Here is a 25,759-nt window from a genome sequence, read left to right as displayed (position 1 = left end):
TACAAACATGGCATATTTTTCATGTGGTCTACAGAATCTATGAAGTCATGTTTGAAAATATTCTCATCCTTTTTGGAAAAAGCAGTGATTTTCATGGTATTAGAAAAGAAGAAGTGTAGATTTTTGTTATTTGCATGGTTTCTTTTGATGTTTAAGATATTTTTATCAGAAGAGGTTACAGAACTTTCTTCCTTTACTATTAATCCGCCACCGAGGCCCGGTTTGGGAGCAGACTGCACGGGACTGCCCACAGTAGCTCTGTCAGCCTGTTTTCTGAGAGCCATCCCAAGTACATTCCTCGAATATGCCTTTTCAGATTCAAATATGCCAAGTAACTCTGAGATTCTAGATGCATTTTCTAAATTTTCAATTTGATATTCATTTGCAGTGTAGTTTGCTTCTCTTGACAGTGGTAATAGATTAGGAAATTCTAAAATAGATGTCTTCTGCCTGCAATTATTCAGACATGAGACGGCCACATAATTGTTGTTATTATTCTTATTCAAATTCTCCTTACAACTTTCTGGCACCACTTCACCATCAGTGTTAGTAACCTGTAAAACTTCTGCACCATCAGGTTCATTAGTTTTCTCATTTTTCTCCTTCTCAGCACTCTGCACAATCACATTATTGTTGTCATTAAGATCCATTTCACTTTTCCTTTTATAGTTTGTATCTTCAGCCTCATTCAGCTTATCTTGCACATTCTTATTTCCTTCCTTCTTCTCCTCTTTTCTTGCTTCGTACATTTCCGTTTCTTTGATTCCTACAACATCCTCCTTCTGACATGTATGGATGGACTGCAGACACGGTTGCAGGAAAGAAATGTTATCTTGAGCTGGTCTTTTATTTTCCAGAGTTTTAACGTGTTCTATTAGTGATTGACTTTTGAATTCAGCAGATGTAGCAACTGTCATTTCCGGTGGCCACTTAGGTTTACTCATTTTGAGCTCTTCCTCAAGGGGGCAGGTTTTCTTAGGCATCTCCTTGGAAGGGGGCCAAATGATTTTTAATTTTCCCCTCTCCCTGAATTTTCTCAAATCATCTCTTTGCCCTTTACTGAGACCATCGTCTAAATGTTTATGAGGATCCCCAAGTATGGCAGCATTTTCTGCACTACTTTTACATGTATTTGTTTTTTCATTAGGAGTAAAGTCCACTGAGCTGCTTTGATTTTTGCAATTCCATTGATCTTTATGTTGTTTGTGTCCAAAACCTTCATCATAATTTCCTTTAGATTTGAAAAGTTGGTTAAAGTGAGGTTTACAATATATTTGTCCATGAAGTGATGCATAATTTCCCAAACTGCCAAGAAGAAAAAAAAAGTTTAACATTCCATATATACACTGCAAATTCATAGGGAATTGGGTAATTAATTATTTCAAGAATGAGTCAGAGATTCAGTGCAGCTAACTTACTGGCAATAAGAATGTGCTTATTAATTGAACATCCTTGTTAGGTAACAGTTACCGCTAATACCCCACATGATGCATGTCTTATAGTATTTAGAATTTCATGCTAGATGTCAAGTATTGGTATAATAGGTATTATAGTGTAATGTATGTGTGGTTATAGATGGTAAAAAATAATAGGACTAAATCTCTGCTAACCCAGTGATTTATGTGAGAGGGCCGCAATTTTCAATAAATACTGAATAGCAAATACACACACAAAAATTAACCATTTAAATTTCCTCGTTAACAAGATTTGAATGAATTGGAAAGCTTGACCATGCAATTGTTTATTTGGCCTCTTTTGGGGAGATTAACTAGTAGAGTGCCAGTTAAAATTAAAGTCAGTTTAGTCAAAGGCATCATTTTTAATATCTCGGAATCTCCACATACAATCAGATAGACCAATTAGATAGTAAAACTTAAACCCATGGATAAAATTTATAAACAAATTAAGTGACAAGGTACCCCTTCCAACCCCAAGACACAAGGAGGAAAGAATAAACTAAGAGCTATAGTGGCATCTGTGTGAGTGATAGCAGAGAGAGTAAGGAAGTTGTATGAAAGACCAGCAAATATGAGACCACAAAATAGCCAGCCAGTGTTTCCGGGAAAATATCATACACCAATCAGAGAACAGTAGCTGAACAAGGAGGGATTTTACCTTCTCCATTAGCCAGTGAGTGCAAGGGCCCTGTGGTAGGAAAATCTGAAGAGGATAGAGAAGTCAAACTCTCAAAGCTGACAAATTAAGATTCTCCTTTTAGGACAAGACTTTACACTGACAAAAAAAAAATGTGGGGATGGAATCAAAATGTAATTGGATATTGATGACAGCAAAGAAAGACAAGGTCCTGACTAACATGGGGGAGAGGAATCAAGGCAGGAAAACCCAGAAATCAAAACATATATTTTTTGGACAGTTTATGAAAACTGGAAGAGGTAGTTCTATGAAGTTTGGGAAACCATCCTGAATTTTGCCTCTTTCTAAGATTTGGGAAAACAAATGCAATAAAAAAATAAGTAACAGGAGAGTGTTGAGGCCAAATATTATATAATGTTATTGTAAGAAAAAACAGAGTAAGGAGCTTTCATTAATATCCCCACAGACAATGAAAACATGTTAGAGAAACATGTTTTCAATATCAAAATTTTAAAAAATGGACTAAGAGACCTTAACACATGATAGAGACTTGAAAGAACAACACGAATTATAATTAGAAAACATCATAAATGTGGTGTTAGAAATAAGGGAAAAAAAGAAGTAAAAGAGAGAAAGTCAGTAATAAAAACTAAACTAAAAGAAATAAAAGAGTAAATAAAGACAAAATAAAGTATTTTAAGAAGAACTAGGGGAATAAAAAGATGAAAATTGACAATCAGAGAAAAGGAGAAGGATTTGAGAGAAAGATAAATATTAAAGATAGGCACAAAATAACAATGTAGGGATAAGAGGAGTTCCTGAAGTAGAAAATAAAACAATGAAATAGGTTTAATATTAAAAAGCTATAATTTAAGGAAACTCTCCTGATATAAAGTGGTCTGAAACTGCATACTGATAGAGCACACTTGGCAACTAATGTTGTTGACCCACAATGACCAACATCAAGAACTATTCTAGTCAAATTAGTGGACTTTATTTTCATTTTTTATTTTTTGGACTTTAAATAAAAAAAAAGTTCCTTTGTATTTATCTAAAAAGAAAAAAAGAGAGTCTATGATTTATAAGGGAAAGAAAATTAGATTATCAGTCATTTGCAACATTTTATGCCCCCCAAAATGGAATAATGAATTTAAGATATTCAGTGAAAGTAAGTATAAGTCAAAGATTTTACTTTCAGCAAAATGGGCTTCCCATTATCAAGATCACAGGACAGACTTTTCTGAGGGAGATGCTAGAAAATAAGCTTGCATAGCCAGACGGGCTACAGAAACATCTTCATATAGATTGGTGGCAAACATTGTCTATATTGTCATCTATAAACTGATGAGATGAGGACTGAGGGAGATGGTGTGACACATGATGGCTGTGTCATATGACACCAAAGACAAAGCACACTTTTTTAAAAAAATGGGGTGTGGGGGCGTCTGGGTGGCTCAGTGGGTTAAGGCCTCTGCCTTTGGCTCAGGTCATGATCCCAGGGTCCTGAGATCGAGCCCCGCATTGGGCTCTCTGCTCAGCAGGGAGCCTGCTTCCTCCTCTCTCTCTCTCTGCCTGCCTCTCTGCCTACTTGTGATCTCTATCTGTCAAATAAATGAATAAAATCTTTAAAAAAAATAAAATAAAAAATAAAAAATGGGGTGTGGATGAGTGGGGAGCAAATGCCATTTTTAAAAGTTTTCATAATCAAATTAGGGATGCTGATAGTTTTGCTATTCCAAAATTTTTATTCAAACAAATATGGGATGTTCTAATTCTGTCATCTCCTTTGTCTTTGAGGACCAGAAGTCCTGAAGCGAAATCAAGGAGACAGACATGGAATAGAGAAGAGGCTAAAGCAAAAGCAATTTAGTTTTGAATTCAATTTGGAAATATTCCTACAAATTCATGATGTATTTTTTCATTATATATAAATATTTGCTACTCTTAACACTAAGAGAGCTTCAAAATGGTGAAAAGAGCATGGAGATTATAGTCTTCAAATGCTATTTCTTATGTGAAGAAACCAGGGCTTCAGGAAATGACTGATTCCAGGTTTGGGGAAGTAAATGTACCAAATGAACATGCAACATCTGGTCCTATCAGGTAGTGAGGAAACTATCAAAGATTACTTAGTCTTGCCAAAAAGACTCAGGAAGCAACACGAAGAGGCCAAGGATAGAATAATTTGAGCTTCAGTAGTAATAACTGCATCCAGTTGGAGCCAGTCACATATATGCAAATCTATGAGATTATAAAGATACTACAAATATTTTTTAAATTGGTTACCTCTAGAGGATGATAAGGAACCATTTCATTACATTGTTAAATAAATAACTGATACACTGGCAAACCAGATAAAGGGAAGAAGTTATGCATTTCTTCTGCCTTTCCTCTACCAAGGATACCACTAAGTAACCAAATAGTAGATGAAGGGAAGCAACTTCTGTAAAAGTACTCAAACTAATAATGAAAAAGGAAGACTGAAGTGAGAATATCAACATTTTGCAAATGTCAATTAATGGATATGTGTTGAGCTTCAATATCTGCTATGATCACAAAATGAGAAACAAGCAGACGCTGTGCTTACTCTCTTCTTGCCAACATTCCCTGTGTTCTTGCAAAAGGTATCAAATCTTTACACTAGAATCTAGATTCAGCTGACAGTTTCTCAGAAATGCAAGAGAGAAAGGAGTATGTGAATGGCATGGCTAGTGTGTAACCAGCAAATCCAGACTAGAAAATTCTACAGGTCAGGTATCTTGGGCTCTTCACAAATAAATTGCAAGGAATGAAAGAAATGGACAGGAACCTTTTAAAAGACTTAAAAGAAATGTCAAAGTTTAAAAAACTGAGCAAAACTATAGTATCTATGAGAGTATATTTGGATTTAAAAAACTATAAAAATGTAAGGAAGCAATGATGAAAAAGAATACTGTTCACTCACAGAGAGGTGGTGTTTGCGTGGGGCACATAGAAGGAGCTTCTGAAATTACTAGCAATGTTTATTTCTTGAACTTGGTACAGGTTACAAAATGTTCAATTTCTAATCATTCATTAAACCATACATTTGCTTTGTTTTTCTGTATTTGTGGCTTTTTGTACAATGATTTTTTTTAAAATATCAGTCATAAAATACTTTTGAGTCCCTACTGAAAGTCAGCCTTTACTAGGTGTTGACATTCAAACATGAACACATTTCCTACAGCTGGGTAACAATTACATTAGATTGTGTTAAGAATGGGCACATCAGGGGGTGCTCTGGGAGCACACAGGAGGGACTCCTGATCCCTATATGGGGCTCAAAGCAGCCTTCTTCAAAGACATGAACTCTCAGTTGAGGTCAGAAGAATGAGTACATATTAGCCTGGTGGAGAGCTGGAGGCGAGACACAAGAAAATTCCTACAAGGAGTGGAAATGATACATGGGACCAGCTAAATAAGAGAGAGAAAGATAATGATTTTAAGGAACTGAAAGAAATGAAGTCTTCATGAAAAATAACACACAATGGGAGGAAGGGGTGTTGGGAAAGGAGCTGGGACAAGATTCTCTATTGCCTGTAGTAAGATGCTAATTTGACTTTGATAGAGAAAACCATAATATTTTAAACACAGAAGTGATCTCATATTTGCATCTTAGAAAAATCATTTTCACTACAGCATGGACCATGGCATTGGGACAAATTCTTGTCTGTGGTGATGGAGGTAAGAGATAGTGGAGGCAGGGAGACTAACTTGTTAGAAAGACTGTTGCATTAGTACAGGTGAGAGATGACATTTGGAGGATACCTGGTCTGTGGTATCTCCATCTGGGGATGGAGAAAAGTACATTTATAGGACCTCAATTATAGTACTTGGTCATTGCTTGGACATGGGGAATGAAGAAGAGGAAGGAGTCAAAGGTAACTTCATGTTTCTGTCATTGAGTTAAAGTTAATGTTAATTTATTGAGAGAGTATCATATAGATCATGGGTCAAGGAAGGAATTTTGGTAGAGAGAAGATAATGGGGCGTGTTGAATTTGGTATTCTTATGAGAAATGTAGTTGGAGATAAATATTAGTAATTAAGAGATAAGCATCTGATAGATGACAGTACTGGGCTACCCCTACAGATTTCAGAGTTAATCCACATGGATGATGATTAAAGTCATGGGAGGGGATGCAATAACCCATATTTTGATAAAGAATATTGACAGTGAGGGGGCGCCTGGGTGGCTCAGTGGGTTAAGCCACTGCCTTCGGCTCGGGTCATGATCTCAGGGTCCTGGGATCGAGTCCCACATCGGGCTCTCTGCTCAGCAGGGAGCCTGCTTCCCTCTCTCTCTCTCTGCCTGCCTCTCCATCTACTTGTGATTTCTCTCTGTCAAATAAATAAATAAAATCTTAAAAAAAAAAAAGAATATTGACAGTGAGAAGAATAAATGGTCATAACAGAATTCTAAGAAACTCTGTTATGGTATTTCAATAATTGACAGAGAAAGAGTCACCCACATAGGAGTCTGAGAAGGAACACCCAGGAGGTAGGAAGAAACCATTATACTCTGGTGTGATGGAAACCAAGAAAAAACATGTTTCAGTAAGGAGTGTTTGACATTGTCAGTTAAAGCCAGGAAAGATATAGCCTGATACACATTAGATTTAGCAAAATAATGACAATTTCAGCATCTCAGGTTCTAGCCACACCAAATGCCACTCACTAAAATTCATTTGTAACTGTGTTGATATGGTACTTCTGTGGCACCAGAGTGTTGGGGGAGAGTGTATTTAACCTGACATTGACAATACTCTAAATTATTATTATTAGTTTTTACTTAGATGGAACACTCAGACCGAGGTAAACTCCAGCCCACCACCTGAATGTGTATACACAGTTTAATGGGAATAGAGTTGGGCCCATTAGTTTACAGCCACACTTGTTTGTTTCGTTATCTGTGAAAGTTGTGTAGCAACAGAACTAGTATGGCCTATACAGTAAAAGATATTTACTGCCTGGCCCTTTTTAGAAAAAGCTTGCTGACTCCTGATCTGAAATCTAGTTTTTAGGGGCGCCTGGCTGGCTCCATCTGTAGAGCATGCTAACTCTTGATCTCAGGGTCTTGAGTTCAAGTCCCACATTGGGCTTACTTAAAAAAAGGTCAAAAGTAGAATCTAAACTTTAGACTAAACTAATAACTTAAAAATCCTGATCTGCATAGCATTTCTTGATTTTTCTTATCTATGTGATCTCCAGGTTTGGACAAAAGGGACCCTTCTGGATTTAATCAGGAAAGCAAAATTTCAATAGGAAAAAGTCATGGCTATTCTGAAAACACATAACAGAACCTGGCCACATTCCCCTTTATAGTTGTTTTAATGAATGACAACAAGATCTAGATACATGTGTATCTTCTAGAGACATGTGTACATTGCAGATTCCTCCAAGATTTGAGCCCCAGACTACACATTTTACCTCAGCTGACTCTTGCAGTGGTGGCATCGGAAGCAGGACTTATGGAAACTCTGCTTGTCTGCTACTAGGCACTCCATTGGATAAACAGTCTTTTGACAGAGTATACATATTTCCTTGTCTTGGAGTAGCAGCTTCTAAAAATAAAAATTTGCCAAAGTTTACATGATACTATTTTCACTCACATTGTAAAACCAAAACAAAATCACAGCACATCAACTGGCCATGCAGTTATAATCAAACCTCAAGATGGTTGTCCTCTTCTCGGGACATAGGCCAATTATCAGATTTGGGGTTTTAGCACAATCAACAACCAAAGTTTTCATTTTTAAGGCATTCTGGAGAGATTTTTCTACAGTACCTACACATCTTTTAAAGCTGAGGTTATTGTATTTATTTAAATACTTCCTCGATGACTTCGTGTTGGCTCTGTGACATCATTTCTGAACTTAAATACATGAGACTCGTGAATACACTGAGATGCTCCAGGTCATTTCCCCTCAGTCTAAATGGCTTTCCATTTTAGGGTGCTTTGGATTCTCATGTTTGCCTTTTATACTTTTCCTACTTCTTCCCTTGATCTTTGGCTCCAGGCTGCTATGCTCAGGTGAAAACTGGCTCCTGGGACTCACAGTGGTTCTAGCTATAACCAGGTTTAGACAGTGGTTCCAAACGGACACAGAACTTTTACTTCAGTATTGTTTTGATCCTCACCACAATCCCATGAAACTAATGAACAAGCTTTCATATTAGTTATATATAAGAGTATATATGCTCAGGGTTCTTTTTATAAATAAGAATGTCCTTTAGGGCTTTGATGCTTGATTTGAGCTACTAAGTGATCTCCTTTGTTTATTTGGTTCCCGTAGGACACATATTTCTATATTTACACCGGGTGTTTTTGGTTTTGTTTTGTATTTTCTATACGCTTTTAGCCATCTTAACAGAAACTGAGCATTTGAAATTAGACAGCTTTGCTTGATTATGCCAGAAGCAAACACATTGTGAAATCATATTAATCTAATAAACTAGACACATATGTTGCAAATATGATAGAGGCAAGATTATTAGATTCAGCAGTTTTTATTTTTGAGCTTGATACTTCCTTCAATCTGTTTAGAAGAATGGACTACCCTAAAGGTGTACATTAATTATGTCAAATCCTTTTATTGTAAAGCCTCATTAAGTATAAAAAGTGGGGAAATATAAAGAAATAAACTGTTCTCTGATGTTCAAAAAATACTAAGTTCATGTGTTTTGAATCTCCCTCCTTCTAAATATATAGTCAAAATTTTTTTAATGTATTGTCCATATTCATCTGTGAATGAGGCCAACTGAGCTATCAATTGGAATTTAAGACAGGTGAAATGAAATTATTTATAGAAAAAAAACTAGCAGCCTTAGAGAATGCTAACTCCATACGACTTAAAAACAATAATTAAATATACAAAAAATCTAATTCCATCCCTATACTTTTATCAAAGATAGCAATCAATAAAAATCATTAAAGCACCTGTGGAGGGTGTAAATTGTTTGTGGGACTATTACCAGGCTGTATTGAATTCAAACACAAACACCACTTAAGTCTGGTAGTTAAATTATGTCAAAAGTAGGTCAATAGATGTTATTAAATATTGTCTTAAGTGGATAAAACATTAACTTTTAATAAAAATATTAATGTGCTTTGGGTGTACCATTATTAAATATACAGTTAGATACAATTATCAATGCTATTACAATAACAATTATTATATCTGCTGCTTTATCCAAAGTCTTATTTAACTTGACAAATCCAGATCTCACTAATCTATGTAATAGCGTTTGTTATTCTCACACAGTGCAGATGAATCCTGTATTAGGTGCTTTTGTAAAAAGAAAGCAGTAAGAGCAAGCATTGTGAAGAGAAGGCTATAACAGCCAGGGAACGCTGTTAGTTTTCGGTTATTTCCCAACACCCTTTGAACAGCAGATCACCCCAGCTAGGGACCAGGTGCCTTTAAATGGGTTAGTCTTCACACTCCACCAGCTGGTTTACCGCTTATGAATGCAGATTCCTCTTGGAAGGTGGTTCTCATCTCAGTGGCAGAAGCATCTGAGGTTTCAAACCCCAGACTTTGAAACACGCTTTCACTCTCCTGCCATGCCTTCTGAAAGTTCCTCCTGAGCTCTTTAGGTGAATCAGAAATATCTAAACTATGGCCAGCGATGACATCTTCGTAGGTCGGCGGGGCATGTTTGAAGTCAAAGCCGGATTTGCCAGCCTCTGAGCCATGTGATGAAGACACCGTGGTCATCGTCGACCCCACGACTCGATCCTCAAACGCATCCACCCCCGAGAAACATTCACTGACAGACCTCGTTTCGGAGCGGATGCCGGGATGCCTCACGGGATTGCTTTCTTGCAGCTCTCCAGCACGATTGCAAGAAAAGCCCGTAAAACTCGAGTTTTCTACAGACGTCGATCCATATTCCTCCTTACAGAACGAGCGACTTTCTTGCTTAATGCTGTGGTCGGCCTCTCCGTTTGTATAAACTCTCCTGGTCGACTTCGCTTCGAACACGGGGCCAGCCTCGAACTCGCGGAACCACCTGTCTATTTCATTCTCGTGGTCGCTCAGGAAACTGTCCGCCAGGCTGACCGCGCGGCTGGCGGCGTCGAACCTCTGCGCATGCTCCGCGCGCCGCGGCCCCTGCACCGTGCGGATGATTTCCACCGAGTCGAAGCTCTCCGCGTCCGGCAGGCGGCGCGGCGCCGAGCCCCCCGCGTCGTGGTGAACGTAGGTCGCCATCTTCTCGACTTGTCTAATTTCCTCTTGAGCTTCCCGGGAGCCTCGGAAGGACCCGCCTTCGACAGGGTTTACACTAATAGGGATGGTGATCGTGGGGGGAGAGTCCCTACCACGAGTGTCTATCTTAATTTGACGCCGAAGTGTTGCAGGAGACGTGATGATCTCAGATCTTCTCTCCACTAGGGGAACCGGGGTCCCTGATGGGCACGGGGCGGCCCCTCTGGCTAGCTTGGCGGTGGTGTCCTTGAGTCTGACGAGCTGCTCGGAGCGGCTCCTGGGTGGAGAAGGGGACGCTTTTGCAGGGCCAGCTCCGGATGTTTGTGGCGCAGGGCTTCTCGGGGAAGCTGCCGCAAAACCGTCTTTTCTCGGGGACTGAGAGAGCTCGTCCTTAGGAGAGGCTTCTGGCCGCCGGGCAGTGGACTCGATTGTTATAAAAGTTGGCGACGGTGGACGTGTTTTCAAGGACGGAGGAGGGACCTTGCTGTCCTCTAGTCTGATTTCCTGATGGGTTTTCATGTGATGGCGAGCAGCTGCTTCGTGCTGAGCGGCTCCTTGGCGGCGCTCTGTCTTTTCTACGATTGTATTTTCTTGCCGTTCACGAACGTTCGACAGTTCAGATGACGTTTCATTAAGGCTAGTGGGTTTATTTCTCTGCTTTTCTGCTTGGGAGGACATCATGGCTGTCTGAATTATATTCTCACAGGACACAAGCATCTCCTCTGCTTGCCTTTTAATATGCGTTATTTCTTCTTTGATTTTTTCTGTGTTGTTCTCCATAGCAATGCAAACACCATATTGTCTTTTTTCTTCACTTAATAGCCATCCCGGAATAATATTTAGCAGGGTCTGAAATGTGTTAAAGCCGTTTTTATTTGGCTCCACTTCAAACTGTTTTACCCTAGACAGAATCTGTTGTAGTTCTTCACGTTTTCTCAAGAATTCCAATATATTTATAGCACACGTTCCATCATCCTGCTGGGATTCTTTCACGGAGGAAAATAGAGATTTGTTCTGTGTAATCTCTTGCTTTGAATCTTTAGTATTAGAAAAGACTTGTTTTTGTGGTATGCCCTTGACTCCAAGACATTTTTCTTCCTGCAGATTATTAGATGGCTGGGGCAATTTTTTATGTTCAGCTTGACTTCCAGAAGTCTGTATTTGCATTTGCTGAAAATTCTGTGTCCGTGAATCAAGATGTACATCAGTAACCTTTTGCTTGACTACCTTCTGTGATGATTTATTCAAATGTTCTTGTTTTCTTTCAACTATTAGTCTCTCTTCCTTTGGACCAGTTGTTGATGGTTCCTGATTTGTTCTTCCATGTCCTGGAGGTTTCCCACTCTCAGATTTTCTAAATTCTCTTTGCTTCTCAGAAACTATATTGAGTTTACTTTCATGGCTTTTCTCTGTGGGTTCCGTAGGTAGTTTCATTGTTACTCTTTTCTCCTTCTTAGGTAATTGATAATATTTTTCAGCTGCAGATTGCTTATCACTATAGTCAGTGCTTGCTTCAGTTTTCTCGGTTTTCTGGTACTGTTCTTTGCTGATGGTTTGAACATCAACGTCGGATTGCTTTCTGTGGCTTTCATAGATGTGGTCTGCTTCATTTGATTTGTGATCTTCAGTAGGAAGCTTGATAGTTTTAACTTTGAAACTTGGGGAAACAGGTTTTCTTTGGGGCAAATGCAAGTCCTCCAGATATTTCTGTTGTGTTTCTTGTGCACTATACTCCTGGTGCCTCTGTTTAATTTCACAAGATGATATAGATTGTAACGTGTCCCACGAGCTCTGTAAAACTTCCTTTTTCATGGTAGCTTTTTCTTCTGAGGCTGCTAGAACATGTTGGAGCCCCTCGGTGGTGACCGTCCCCGTTTGTGTTGTGGAAAGCTGGTTATCCATACACACTCCTAGGGCTTGAGAATGACTTTGGGAGTCTGGGTTAGGTTGAACCAAAGTGACCCCTGAATCCAGTCCAGGTAGGGGAGCCTCCTCATTTGTTTTTTGTAACAGTACTTCCTTTTGTAGCTCTGGCATGTTTTGATTGGGGCTTTCTCTTTTGACTATGTTGTAGCAAGAACTCTCAAGTTTCTGTTTTTCAAGCTCTTCTCTTTGTTGTCTGTACTTTTCTTCAGCTATCATTAAAGGTGTCTTAAATTTTCTCATATACGGTTTTGGACTTTGTTGTCCTGAATCTGCTGAGAATGAATGAGATTTTATAAGAGGTGCCATTGTTTTTTCCTTGGGTAGTGAAGTTTCTGGAACTGTCTGTGAGAGAGACCTCCTAGAGTCCATAAATAATTGTTTTCTTTCATCAAGACTTCTAGACATGTTCTTCTTCATCTCCGTCTGTTCATAGCTAGTCGCCATTATTACTCTTTCCTGACCCTTTGAGGGAGTAATTTTACATTCCGTATCTGGCAGGGAAGTTTCCAACTCAACTTTTGGGGAACCGTGGTTCTTTTTATCTTCTATCTGTTTGGGAAATTTGGGTTTAGGGAGTGTGGGAGGTGGTAAAAGTACTCCTGATTTTCCCATTAAGACTTTAGCCTGAGAATGAGTTTGCTGAGAACTCGAGCCTTCTTCAGAATATTGTATGAATGTTCCCCTGTGCTTTTCTTGAACAGAGGAGGAAAGGAGATGCGCTGGTTTAAGAGATGGAGTTGGAGGAGGGGGAGGTGGTAGAAACGCTGATAGACATTCTCTTTCAGATTTATCAACTTCTGGTGGTGGAGGAAGAGGGAGGCCTGGGAAACTTTCAAATTCAGCCTTTATCATCTCTGGGGCATTTTTTTCAGACAACATCATTAAAGGAGGTGGAGGAGGAAGAGGAAATTCAATTTCAGATGATGCATTGGAAGGTGGAGGAGGAGGTGGAGATGGAGGTGGAAGAGAGCACTCACTTTCTTTTCCATTATTTGCAGGGTTGCCGTTGATTGAATTAAAGGACATTTCCATTGCCATTTTTAAGTCTGTGGAAGTATTTGTCTTCATTAAAAAGTCCTGGCTCTTCAGATGAACATCAGCCTGCTTCTTGTCAGTTGCCTTAAATTTACTATGACTTTTGGGGGAGACTTTCACTTGTGTTACATCTGATATGTCTTGATCTGTAGGCAAAGTCGGTTGAGGGTTCATGTTCTTTTTCTTTCTATATTTATTAGAACATTGTAGTTCTTGCTTTAACAAAGTTTGTGTCTGCAAGTCCTCAGAAGCTTTACAAGTTTCCCCGACTGTCATGTTGACCAGACCCTGGGTTGGGCTGGGCTTAAGGCTTTGTTTATCTGTTGGTATTTTAGTGTTTTTGGTATTTTTAGAACTCTTTACAGAGAAAGATTCAGTCCTCTGGTGGTCATTCCTCAGTTTGCAAGTTTGAGTCTGTTGCTTTTCTACTGTTTTATCGACAGATTGGATAGAGTTAAAGACAGCATTCTTCCATTCTGTCACAGTCTCTGACTTCTTAGTTTTTAGATTTTCCTTAGCTGACACCGTTGAAGTCAATTGTCTGCTCACATGTTCATCACTAAGATGCTGCTCTGTTGTGGTATCAGTCCAGACGTCTATTTTGTCCCCTGATTCCAGCATATTGTTAATAGCTTTGTGGTGTGAATTAGATAGTTTTCTAAGGCTTTTCTCAAGAGCATCATTGTTCTGTTCACGATCTATGATAATCTTTACAGTGCCTTTGGGGGCTCTGGGGAGAGTAACTTCAGTTCCTTCTTCTATTAAATTCCCATGATAAGATTTGCCTGTAGTTTGATTAGGAACGTCTGCTCTTTCTTGCCACCTGGCTGCTGGCTCAAATGGTCCTGGTCTTGGCTGAAGAACACTTCTTGTGTCCCTCTGGACAGCCACCTGATGAATCTTTGTTTTCTGCTCTTCTGAGGATCCTCCCATCACACCTTTCACATTTTCTTTTACTACAGCTCTTTTATCTACCTCTTTGAAAGCTCTCTCTGCTTCTTTCAGATTCCTTAGTGATATTTCAAGGTCATCTCGGATAAGCTCCTTTTTCAGGATTTCTGTTCTTGTGTTCGCGGTCTTTTCAAGGCATTCAATCGCTTTTTCAATGTCACCAGGGATGGCGTTGGGCTGTTTAGATTCTTTCCATTGGTGGTTTGATTCCTTAAGTGATTCGAGTGTGGCCAGCATGTCGCCTTTTATAATTTCTTCAGTTTTAGCCACTGTTTTCTGATTTGTGGCCTGGCTGAGGGAATTTAGAGTTGATTTCAAATCGCCTTTTATAATTTCTTCTTTGGGGGTCTTGCAACATGTTGTCTGAGGCTCTGTCATAAAAACCTTAACTGTACTCTGCACATCTCCTGGGAGGACGTCAGTTTCACAAACAGTACGTTCAATATGAGACTGCCTTTTCTTTAGTAACAGTTTTGTACCCTCCACATCGCCACCAATTATTTCTTCCTCTCTTTCTTGTTTCCTAGCTGTCAGTGTTTCACTTGACTCCATCTGGAGTTGTTTAAGATAATCCAAAGCTCCAATTTCTATGCATGTTGTGAAAAATTGAACATTTCCCCTCTCAGAAGCATCGATTTTAGCCCTTTCAGATATTTTATTGTTTGATATGGAAGATAGCAAATTATGAATGGTATGTTTTATATCACCCCCTATTACTTCTTCACGCTCAACTCTGTCACCAGCATTTTCATGAAGAAGACAATAGATAGTCATATTAATATCTCCTCTTTCATCTTCCTGAATTAAAATGCCCTTCTTTATGGATCTTTCCTCGGAGAACAGGTTTTTTATTGCTTGTTGTACATCACCACTCACTATTTCTTCTTTTTCAGCATGAAATTCTGTTGATCTGTTTAATAATTGAGTTTTGGTCAAATTAACATTTCCCTTCTCTTCTTCACTAACCCAAATTTCCTTTTTTGTACAGTCTCTTTTGGAAAGCAGGTTCACCATTATATTTCTAAGATCAACCCTGATAATGTCTTCTTTCTGTATCTCAGGAGACGCTTGATTCATTAGCTTGTATTTTGCCATGCGAACATCCCCAACTTCATCAGCTTCAATGATGATTCCAGGAGCTGCAATAACTTTTTGAGAGTAGAGTTCTTCTAACGTTTCCTTAATGCTCTTGCCGATAATTTCTACCTTCTCTACCCTACTTTCATTAAATTCATGAAGGGGTGTAGTTTCAAAGAGCCATGTAGTTGTCTTGACATCAGAGGGAGGGATTTCCTCCTTGATAATTTTTGTGGTGTTTTCATCTGCTTCCTTAATAGAATCCAAAGTTTGATTTTCAAAAAGCCACACTGCCTGCTTAACATCACCTTTCTGCATATCTTCCTGTGTGACCGTTTTGATATGTTCAAATTCTGACCCTTCTCCTCTCAGCTCATCTAGGGTGTGGGTTTCAAATAGCCAAGTAGATGTTTTAACATTGCCCTTTTGTATTTCGTTGACACTTACTGTTCTTATATAAGTATTCTTACCACAATTTTCAGACTCAAAAAATTGTTTACTTGTCTTTACATCCCCACCTTGAATATGGTCCACAGTGGACATAGCATCATGTGATTCTTCTGAAATCTGATCCAGCGGCTGGGTTTCAAATTTGTATCTGACAGAACTAACATCTCCCTTCTGAATGTCTTCCTGTGTGACAGACTTAATAACATATACAGTCTCTGACTGATTAATTGAGTCTAGTGGTTTTGTTTCAAAAAGCCACCTAGTTCCTCGTACATCTCCATGAATTACTTCTTCCTTTTTAACTGTTGTCACTTCATGGTAATACCCTTCTCGGTCTTGAATCGCATAGAGTGGCTGGGTTTCAAAGAGCATTCTGTAGCTTTTTACGTCACCCTTCATTACTTCTTCAGTAATTGTTTTCTTGGTGCTGAGACAGTCAGATTCTTCTTTAATCTCATCTAAAGAAAAAGTCTCAAAAATAAAGCACCTCTTTCTTACATCCCCACCTTGTACATCTGTCACTGTCTTAATTAATTGATCACCTTCTTGGCTCTCTTTTATCATATCAATTGGTTGGTTTTCAAAAAGCCACCTGCAATTTAAAACATTACCTTTCTGAATATCTTCAGTCTTTAGGGCTTTGATCTTTTTCAAAACTTCCTCTGAACTGGAACTTATAGAATCTAAAGATTGATTTTCAAATTTATGCCGCATGCTGGAGACATCCCCAGCTTGGATATCCATTTCCATGACCTTAATTTCTTTTCCTTCTTCTCCTTGTATGCTGTCCAAATTTTCTGTCTCAAAAAGAAAACATGCTGTACGAACATCTCCACCTTGGATCTCTTCCTGTTTTACAGTTTGCAATTTGACTGTTGCTTCAGAGTCATCTTTTATGGTGTCAAGTGGCTTAGTTTCAAAGAGCCAGGTACAGGCTTTGACATCTCCCTTATGAATTTCTTCACTGCCAGTCATTAATGAAACTTTTTCATAAAGAGACTCCATTGGTTGGGTTTCAAAAAGCCACCTGCAAGTTTTGACATCCCCTTTAATGATGTCTGTCGCTTGTTCAGTTTTACTTTCTCCTTCTTCCACATTACTAAAATACTTAATCGAATCAAGAGGTTGGGTTTCGAATAGCCATTTAGCAGATTTCACATTTCCGGTCTGTATTTCTTGAGCAGATATTCCTCTGATTATCTGGAATTTATGAATGCTTTCATCAAACTGGTCAATGGGCCTTGTTTCAAAAAGCCACCTACAACTTCTCACATCACCTCTTAGGATTTCTTCTTGTTGGACTGTCTTAACTTGATGATATTTCCCAAGGTGATCTTGAATGGCATATAGTGGTGTTGTTTCAAAGAGTGATTTGTTTAACTCTACAGCACCTCTGGTGACTCCTTCCACCTCTATTTTATGTGATGCATCAAATTTAATTAAATTGTTTGATTCAAAGATATGTGTGTAATTCTTTACATCTCCTCTGTCAACTTCTTCAAGTTTCACTGTTCGTATGTACTCTTTTTTATTTTCTCTAATGTCTTCCAGAGGTTGGGTTTCGAAAATCCATTTTTGGTGCCTAACATCCCCCTTTTCTTCTTCAGAGGCAGTAATTTTTTGAAGTTTTCCTACATCAGGGCTATCTTTTAAAGCTTCTATTGGAAGTGTTTCAAATAGATGCTTAGTAGTTTGTACATCACCCCCTATTATCTCTTCAGATCTTAGAGGACCTGCATCAGGAACTTCTTTTAGAATGTCTAGTGGCTGAGTTTCAAACATCCAACACTTTCTGGAGACATCTGTACCTATTATTGTCTCCTTTTCAATGATGACCTCTTCTGACTCTTCTTTGATTTTCTCCAGAGGTTGAGTTTCAAATAACCACTTTGCCCTACTCACCCCACCTTTGACATTTTCTTCCATGGATATTCCTCGGACAACTTTAATTTCTGTGATATCCTTGTTAATTGTGTCCAAGGGCTGTGTTTCAAACATCCAATGTGCTGTTCTCACATCTCCCTTTTCAACATCTTCTCTGTGAACAGTTTTAATTTCTAGCATTTGACCTAAACCATCTCTAATAACATATAACGGTTGGGTTTCAAAACATTTTATACTTCTCCTAACATTTCCCTTAATTTCTTTGAGCTCAGACCTGAGTTGCAATAAGTGAACTTCATCCACTGAATGAAGGTGTCCTAGCTGATCCAGATGTTGAGTTTCAAACATATATCTCACAGTCTTGACATCTCCACCAGTTATGTCCTTTATAGCAGTTACCCCTGATTCTTCTTGATGCATTTTATTCATTGAGTCTAATGGCGTTGTTTCAAACATCCACCGGGCTGTGCGGACATCTCCTCTGGCTAGCTCAGGAATTTTCTCAGCATTTTCTTCAGTGCCAGAAGAATGATCCCCTAGTGTATCTATGGGTTGGGTTTCAAACATCCATGTGGTATATTTCACATCACCACCAGCAATGATTTCTTGATTAGCAATGCCCTTGTTGATATTATTTTCATCTGGAGAGTCGTTATTGATGGAATCTAAAGGCTGGTTCTCAAAGATCCATCTCATGGACTGTACCTCCCCCTTCAGAATTTCATCCCACTCCAAGTGTTCTCTTTCTGCGTTCAGAGCTTTTTGAGAAGTGTCATTCGTATTTTCAAAAACATACCGGGCTTGTTGCACATCTGCTGAAACTGAGCTCCCTGGGTTCACTTGACTAGAGACAATTTCAGAAACCTCACTGATATAATCTTTTTCTAAGTTTTTTCTTAACTCAGGATGCATGTGTTTATATAAACGGTTTAATTCGTACAAATTTCTTTGCTTAGAATATAATTCTTTGGGTACTGGTGGTATTCTAGGAGGGTTGGGGAATTCAGGGGACTGGGAAAATGCTGCCATATCTATTGGAGTTTGAAATATATCAGGTGGGGGAGGAGGAAATTCTTCTGTTTTTCCCATAGCAGTGGCATTAACTTGTACCAGAGTTGAAGAAGTGGCACTGTGGTCATTATGTTTTGTGGTTGATGTTTCCTTCCTCTGGCAGGTCGACATGCAGGAAGTGGAAGAGGTATCCACAACTGATGATGCTTTTAAAGTCTCTTCATATTCACTTCCGATCTTTAAGGGAGAGAAAGTCAAATCTTATAAAAATGGGTGTAGTGGTGAAGACTTCCTAGGCATTGCCCCTCACCTGTTCACATGCTGTGATACCTCCACTGGGAAACAAGTGACAGACTCCTTTGAAAGACCTACTTAGGAGCGATATTTTGTGTTTGTTACTATCTTTCCTATAATGCATTGCGCTTTCAGAGTTATATTCCCCATTCGAGACATCAACAGTTCAGTATTTTAACAATCACACATAATCTTGAGTATTCTTCCTCCTTTGCTTAATATGCTATGCTGAGTAATCTAGAGGGAAACAATAAAAGCCTTAAAGTACTTTTGAGGGTTGTTTTGTTTTCCTTGGAATTTTAAGCAAAGTATCTGACATTTAAACTTGACTTTATTATTTTATCTAATGCTAGTTATTAAACTTTAGAGTGCATATAATTTTTCCATTTTTCTCTAGTGAAGAAAGTTTTAGCTCTACTGCTTTTCTTATGTAGATTAATATCATCCTTCGGAACAGAAGAGTACTGGCTCAGGATTTATTTCAAAAACTGCATCAAACATTCAATAATTTGAAAGTGCTAAGCATCTACTTCTGGTTTTACACTTAACATATTTCTATGTAGAGAAATTGTCTTACTTTACTCTGCTTGGCGGGGGTCATCTCTTTGTCAGAATAAAGGACCTTTTCCTGGGCAGACTTTTCAAAGTGCTCTTTTAAAAACTTAGTTGAAACCTTCGGAATCTCTTCGTCCTCAGGTGTATCAATGACTACAAACAGAAAATAATACCAGGGGTGTTATATAGCAAATAAACATGACATTTGAGAAGAAAATTATAATACTATGGGAAGCTTCTCACAATATATGTTAAATAAAAAGGTTCAAGGTATATATAGTTAATATATGTACACAAGTTAATATATGTCAAGAAATATAGGAAGAACAGTGGTGATGGTTATATCTGGATAGGAAGTCATAAGTGATGAAACTGTTGTTTATTTTAATTGTATATATTTTTCAAGTTTTAAGACCTACTTCCTTTTAGGAAAACAAAAATAAAGCCAAAATAGATAGAGCCAAGTAATGATTGGGTCACAACTGGCTTAAATCATCCTTTGTAGCTCTTCAAGGCAACAAAGCTTTTCATTCCCCTTTTATAGGCAAGACAAATTGGGCCTTATGCAAACTTGCACAGATTTGTCTGTAGTTTAATGTCATATCTGTAGGTCTCAAAACTGAATTTAGAAGTGTTTAAATCTGTTATTAGAAGTAATACAATCCAGATAACATTTCTGTGCCCAGGGAGCTTGATAAACATTAAGTTTTATTCTAGGTCCCTGAGGCAAAAAGCAATTCAGAGGTGGCTGGCGTACCACCTTCTAGGCTTTTAGGATGAATTCATAAGACTGATGGGCAGTGAACTATTTCAGAAGCTTATTGCATCTATTACCACACACAGAACCTAATTATATATAGAAATACTACTCTGTCCCCTTTGGGACCATGAGTCATAGTTACTAAATGTACTCAGTGGGAGGGATTGTGCTTTGGAAGGCTTCCATTCAAACACAGACACATCAGCAGGAGCAAGGTATATTGGGGACCAATAATAACAGATTCTCACCTGTTTCTTGAACATACTGATGGAGCTGAGAAGCTTGGCTTATTTCCTCAGTGTGCTTTTTAAGATGAGAGGCCTATGTTTAAAGATAATTTTAAATCAATAATTGTTTCTAAAAAGTCAGTTATTTTAGTACTATAAATATATTCTCCATTTCACAGTGATTTTCTTTCAAGACTTCAGTGAACATTGAGAGATGCTAATTAAACTTCTATTCCTTATTTTTATGCATGGGCACATGCTGTAAAATAATATATATGAATTAACATCTAAAGTGCACTCATATTTTTAGGATGCTCGTTTTATTTTTTAAAGAATGTCAACTCCAAAGTACAGAAATAAACTGATATATATTGATATTAAACACATAAAGGACATTAAAAGCAATTGCTTCCAACAAGGTCAGAATTTCCACACAGCTTTGTAAACTGTTTGGAAAGTATTGTCTTTCTAAGTAGTTACCATTTCTGTTCCAAGAACATCACTTTTGTGTGTTTTGGAAACTTCTTGTTCATTTCTTTCCGTCTCCTGGCTGTTTCTTGAAATGTCGACCTGGCTACTGTGGATTACCTCCTGAAAATAAATGAATAAAGAAATATACAATGTTTTAAGAAAAGTCTGAAAATGTTAACTTTTTTAATTAATGGAAAAACTTAATAAAATTAAAATTAATAAAAAAATGGAAGTTCCTCAGTGTATTAGTTTGCTTGGATGCTGTAACAAATTATCACAAACTTAGTGGCTTATAACTGCACAAACTTAATATTTTATGGCTTTGTAGGTCAGAAGCCCTGACTGGGGATTTTGACAGGTGTTAGTAGGTCTGTATTCCTTTCTGCAGGCCCTAAAGGAGAATCTATTCAATCCTTGTCTTTTGCAGTTTGAAAGACTTCCTGTTTTCCTTGGCTCATGACCCCACTCTATCAGGCTGAGGCTTTCTCTCACTGCCATCTCTGATTCTCTCTTCCAATTCCCTGTTCCACTTTTAAGAACCTTGTGTTTACAAATGGGGCCAATCTGAATAATCCAGGATTCTCTCCCTGTCAGAAGGTCAGCTGATTTGCAGCTGTAATTTTATTTGCAATCTTAATGCTCCTTTGCATGTAATTTACATAGTCACAGATTTTGGGAATTAGGACATAAATATCTTCAGGAACCATTATTCTGCCTACTACCCTTAGTGAGCTGCAATGTAAGAAAGATGAACCTCAAAAAGAAAATGCAAATTCTTGATGAAAAAATTGTATTTTGTTATTTACAAGCCAACTTTTCAGGTTACAGAAAGACCCTGCAGTCTTCAACTTGGCCATCTAGTTTGATGACACATCCAGAGTTCAAATGAAGACTATAACCAACATAAACAGACCATATTATGTTAATGTGTGTTTCTCTCTCTTCACACATGGGGCTACTTTTGATTTTATTCAAGTTAGTACAGGTGACCCTGGCTGATTTGGATGCATTGAAGCTCCTCTTTATTTTGGTGATCCAGTCCTGCTGTTACTAGAGACTGTGATCTGATACAAGTATATGACTGACTGATTGATTGATTGATGTGATGAGTCACTTGGCATATTGTTAAAAATCTTAACATCAAAAAATAAGGATATGAAGAGATTACTCTTCAAGAACCCATGAAACTGAACTTGTTTGAAGTTGGGCATTCACTTTCATCTACTTTACCATCAAACACTATTTTTGAGATACGATTTTTTAAAAATTTGTCTTTGTAGAGAATAGTCAGGTGAGCAAATGTCCATTATTATTCATCATATAGGAGCACTAATTTTTTTTTACACAAAGTTAAAGATTTGAGCTGTCAAATTCTAGTCCTTTAAACCAACAATAAATTTAAAATTAATTAACAAGACCTTGATTTTTTGTTTTTATTTTATTTTTTTAGTGGGCTTGTAGTGTGTGACTTTCCCCCCCTAAGGGTATTCAGTATACAGGGTATAAATTCTGGTTAACCAAGCAGCTGTCAGACATCTGCTTAGAGATACATAGTTCGATCTGATCTTCTACTTTTCTAGGAAGGAGACTTAAGAAAGGGCATCTTCCTAAAAGTTCTACAGAGAATTGAAGGCAAAATGTAGGTTTATACTTTAGAAAGTAGATTATATTTCATTGGATGTATTAGTTAACTAGAAATCCTTTCACAATGTATACATATATCAAATCACCATAATGTATACTTTAAATGTCTTATAATGTTGTTAACTATACCTCAACAAGGCTGAAAAAATGTGGACTGTATCTCATTAAATTGAATACCAGTGTAATTTTTTTCCCCTTGAAGCAGAATGGTTTTCTAGCCTGAGTTAATAATCCACATATATAAAATGATTTTTAATAATATGCTTGGCATACATATGTGCCAAGGAAAAATTTACTTAATTAGTGGATGACTAAATTAGCAAACTTCTATTAATAAATTATTTTCATTGAATCTTCTATTTGCTGGAGAATGTCCTGGAAATGAGATGAAACAATGAGCAAGTCGTGTACTTTACTTTCTCAAGAGGGAGTACAGAAAATAAATAATCCATATCCTTTCCTTTAAGTTCAAATAACCAAAGTTTGATTTAATAGGAAGCTTTGCACAATCAAATTTTATTTAAGGGTATCAGTAACATCAGACTGTAGGGAACAGTAACAATCACTGAAAATGCATGAGCACAAATAACAATTCTTTCTGTGACAAGTGTTTACAACTGTGAGAAGACTTTCCATCTATAAGGATACGATGGAAATATTCTATGGCCTTCTTATGATGCTGATTAAACAGACAATGAAAGGACAAAGGGCAGTGGGAACCTGACCAGTATGAAGGTTCTTAATGAAGTGCACCATGATCATTACTACAGAATCATGCCTCTACTTACAGTTCCATGGGACAAGCCATGGCACAGAGACATGCTTATTTGGTCCAGGTGGTGCTTTTACATTTAGAATTAGTTATTACTTATAAAAATTAAGACTTCTGCCTGCTTTTGTAAACTTTAAAGATCTGACAGTCCTGGGTTCATAATCCAACATGTGAGTCAGTTTCTTGCTGGAACAAAGTAATAGCCAACCTTTTTACCTGGGACATGTACTTTTCAGCTGGTCACTATTCCCATCATTTGCTAAGTAACACAAGTTGGTATTAAAAAAAAAAAAAAAAAAAGCCTGCCTGGAACCTATAGAAATTCTAGTTTCTTACACTTGCCGCTTATTATCAGACTGAAAGACTAGAGTTAGTGATTTGAATCTGTACATTGAGAAAGACAAATGCAAACGTTGGGAGTAAAAAACAGTAAATAAACGTATTTTTGATATATTTTGAAAGTTATTTTTTGGGCACTTTATACTGAACGTGTATCTACTTCAGTAAAAACAATCCATGCTGGGTGCCTGGGTGGCTCAATGGGTTAAGCTGCTGCCTTTGGCTCAGGTCATGATCTCAGGGTCCTGGGATCGAGTCCTGCATCGGGCTCTCTGCTCAGCAGGGAGCCTGCTTCCCTCTCTCTCTCTGCCTGCCTCTCCATCTACTTGTGATTTCTCTCTGTCAAATAAATAAATAAAATCTTTAAAAAAAAAAACAATCCATGCCTATCCTATCTAAATATATTTTCTTGTAAGAGATGACACAACATGAACAGTACCAGGGTACATAAATTTGGCTAGCGTTTCTACTTGTGCTATTACTCAATAGAACTGTAATTGCTATGTGAGTTTGGTATGTTAGTGTCAACATATCAATTTTACTGCCCCCAGGTTGCTGTAATTTATATAAAATCTCTCTTAAAATATGCCAAGATTTTATTTCTATTGTTATGGTGTTTCATATTTTGCAACTAGTTGAGCTTGAATTTTTTTTTGAACTTGTGAAAATTTTTATTTTTTTTTAAGTTTTTATTTATTTTTTAAATTTCTTTTCAGTGTTCCAGAATTCACTGTTTATGCACCCCACCCAGTGCTCCATGCAATACGTGCCCTCCATAATAACCATCACCAGGCTCACCCAACCTCCCACCCCTGTTCCCTCCAAAACCCTCAGATTGTTTTTCAGAGTCCATAGTCTCTCATGGTTCATCTCCCCCTCCAATTTCCCCCAACTCCCTTCTCCTCTCCATCTCCCCATGTCCTCTGTGTTATTTCTTATGCTCCACAAATAAGCAAAACCATATGATGAGTGAGCTTGGATTTTAAATCTGTCTTTCACTCTTCTCAGTGGTTGGTGTCTACAAAGAACAGGGTTAGGTAAAAGGATGGATCATCATAATGCTCAAGAGAAATCAAATTACACAAATAAGATGTAATAAAAGAATTCTGGCAAGAACACTATACATAAATTCACACAAAAATATTAATAAAATTGGTTCTTGAATATTAAATTCAACTATAGCTCAGGCTACAAGAGACAAAATGCAATCCTGTTTACAAGTTGGATCAACCAGGAGTCAGAAACAGGATTTTATATTAACTCGCTCCTCTACAAGGTATGTTGTAATCTTGGGTAAGTCACTAAATCACACTGGAACTTTTTTTTTTTTTTCATCTCATTCACCCATTTATAGAAAGAGAAACAGATGATATATGTGCTCTAATATGGAGTCTAACAAAGAGAATGTGGCATAATCTCAAAATAATATGATGCTTATATAGTTCTTACCAATCTGATGTCAGCTCATATGTTAGACAAGTATCTTACAAAAAATCTATCCTTGATATATACTTCTTTTTCTTTAAACAATTTTATCTATTTATTCATGAGAGAGAGAGAGAGAGCACAAGCAGGAGAATAGCAGGCAGAGGGAGCAGGTTCCCTGCTGAAGAGGGAGCCTGATGTAGGACTCAATCCCAGGACCCTGGGATCATGATCTGAGTTGAAGACAGATGCTTAACCGACTGAGCCATCCAGGTGTCCTTGACATACACTTCTAAGGAGATTTCTCCAGCACAGAAAAGACTTCATGTTCTGCCTATCCAACTTGTCATTGTTACTATTAGTACCGGAAAAGGCACTGTATATTCCTACCAATAAAAATTCAAACTCATTGTAGCATAACGAGTAAGGAAAGAATAGAACGATTTTTTTTTAAATGGTGACTCACTGTTATTGTGACTTTTGGAAGTATACCCAATAGAAAAAAAATATGATAAAAATTTGGTAGAATAGTATGGAGTAACTGCCTCCCTAGAGTGGAAAAAACAGTTGATGCTCAATGCCAATAATTCAGCCATTTTACCTATCACTAATCT

General features: G+C 37.8%; 1 protein-coding gene across 1 annotated transcript in view; it reads right to left on the bottom strand.

Annotated features, from left to right (window-relative positions):
- Positions 1 to 7,580: 7,580 nt before the first annotated feature.
- XIRP2 (xin actin binding repeat containing 2) overlaps positions 7,581 to 25,759 on the bottom strand; it is a 295,386-nt gene continuing 277,207 nt past the window's right edge. Inside the window, exons 5-9 of the mRNA XM_044240927.1 lie at positions 20,975 to 21,085; positions 20,516 to 20,588; positions 19,530 to 19,660; positions 9,574 to 18,895; positions 7,581 to 7,675 (exon numbers count right to left, since the gene is read on the bottom strand). Coding sequence (XP_044096862.1) covers positions 7,581 to 7,675; positions 9,574 to 18,895; positions 19,530 to 19,660; positions 20,516 to 20,588; positions 20,975 to 21,085 — 9,732 coding nt within the window. The remainder of the gene's footprint in view (positions 7,676 to 9,573; positions 18,896 to 19,529; positions 19,661 to 20,515; positions 20,589 to 20,974; positions 21,086 to 25,759) is intronic.

Source organism: Neovison vison, chromosome 3, assembly GCF_020171115.1.
Source record: "Neovison vison isolate M4711 chromosome 3, ASM_NN_V1, whole genome shotgun sequence".
Lineage (NCBI taxonomy): Eukaryota > Metazoa > Chordata > Mammalia > Carnivora > Mustelidae > Neogale > Neogale vison.
This window is presented reverse-complemented; position numbering and strand designations above follow the sequence as displayed.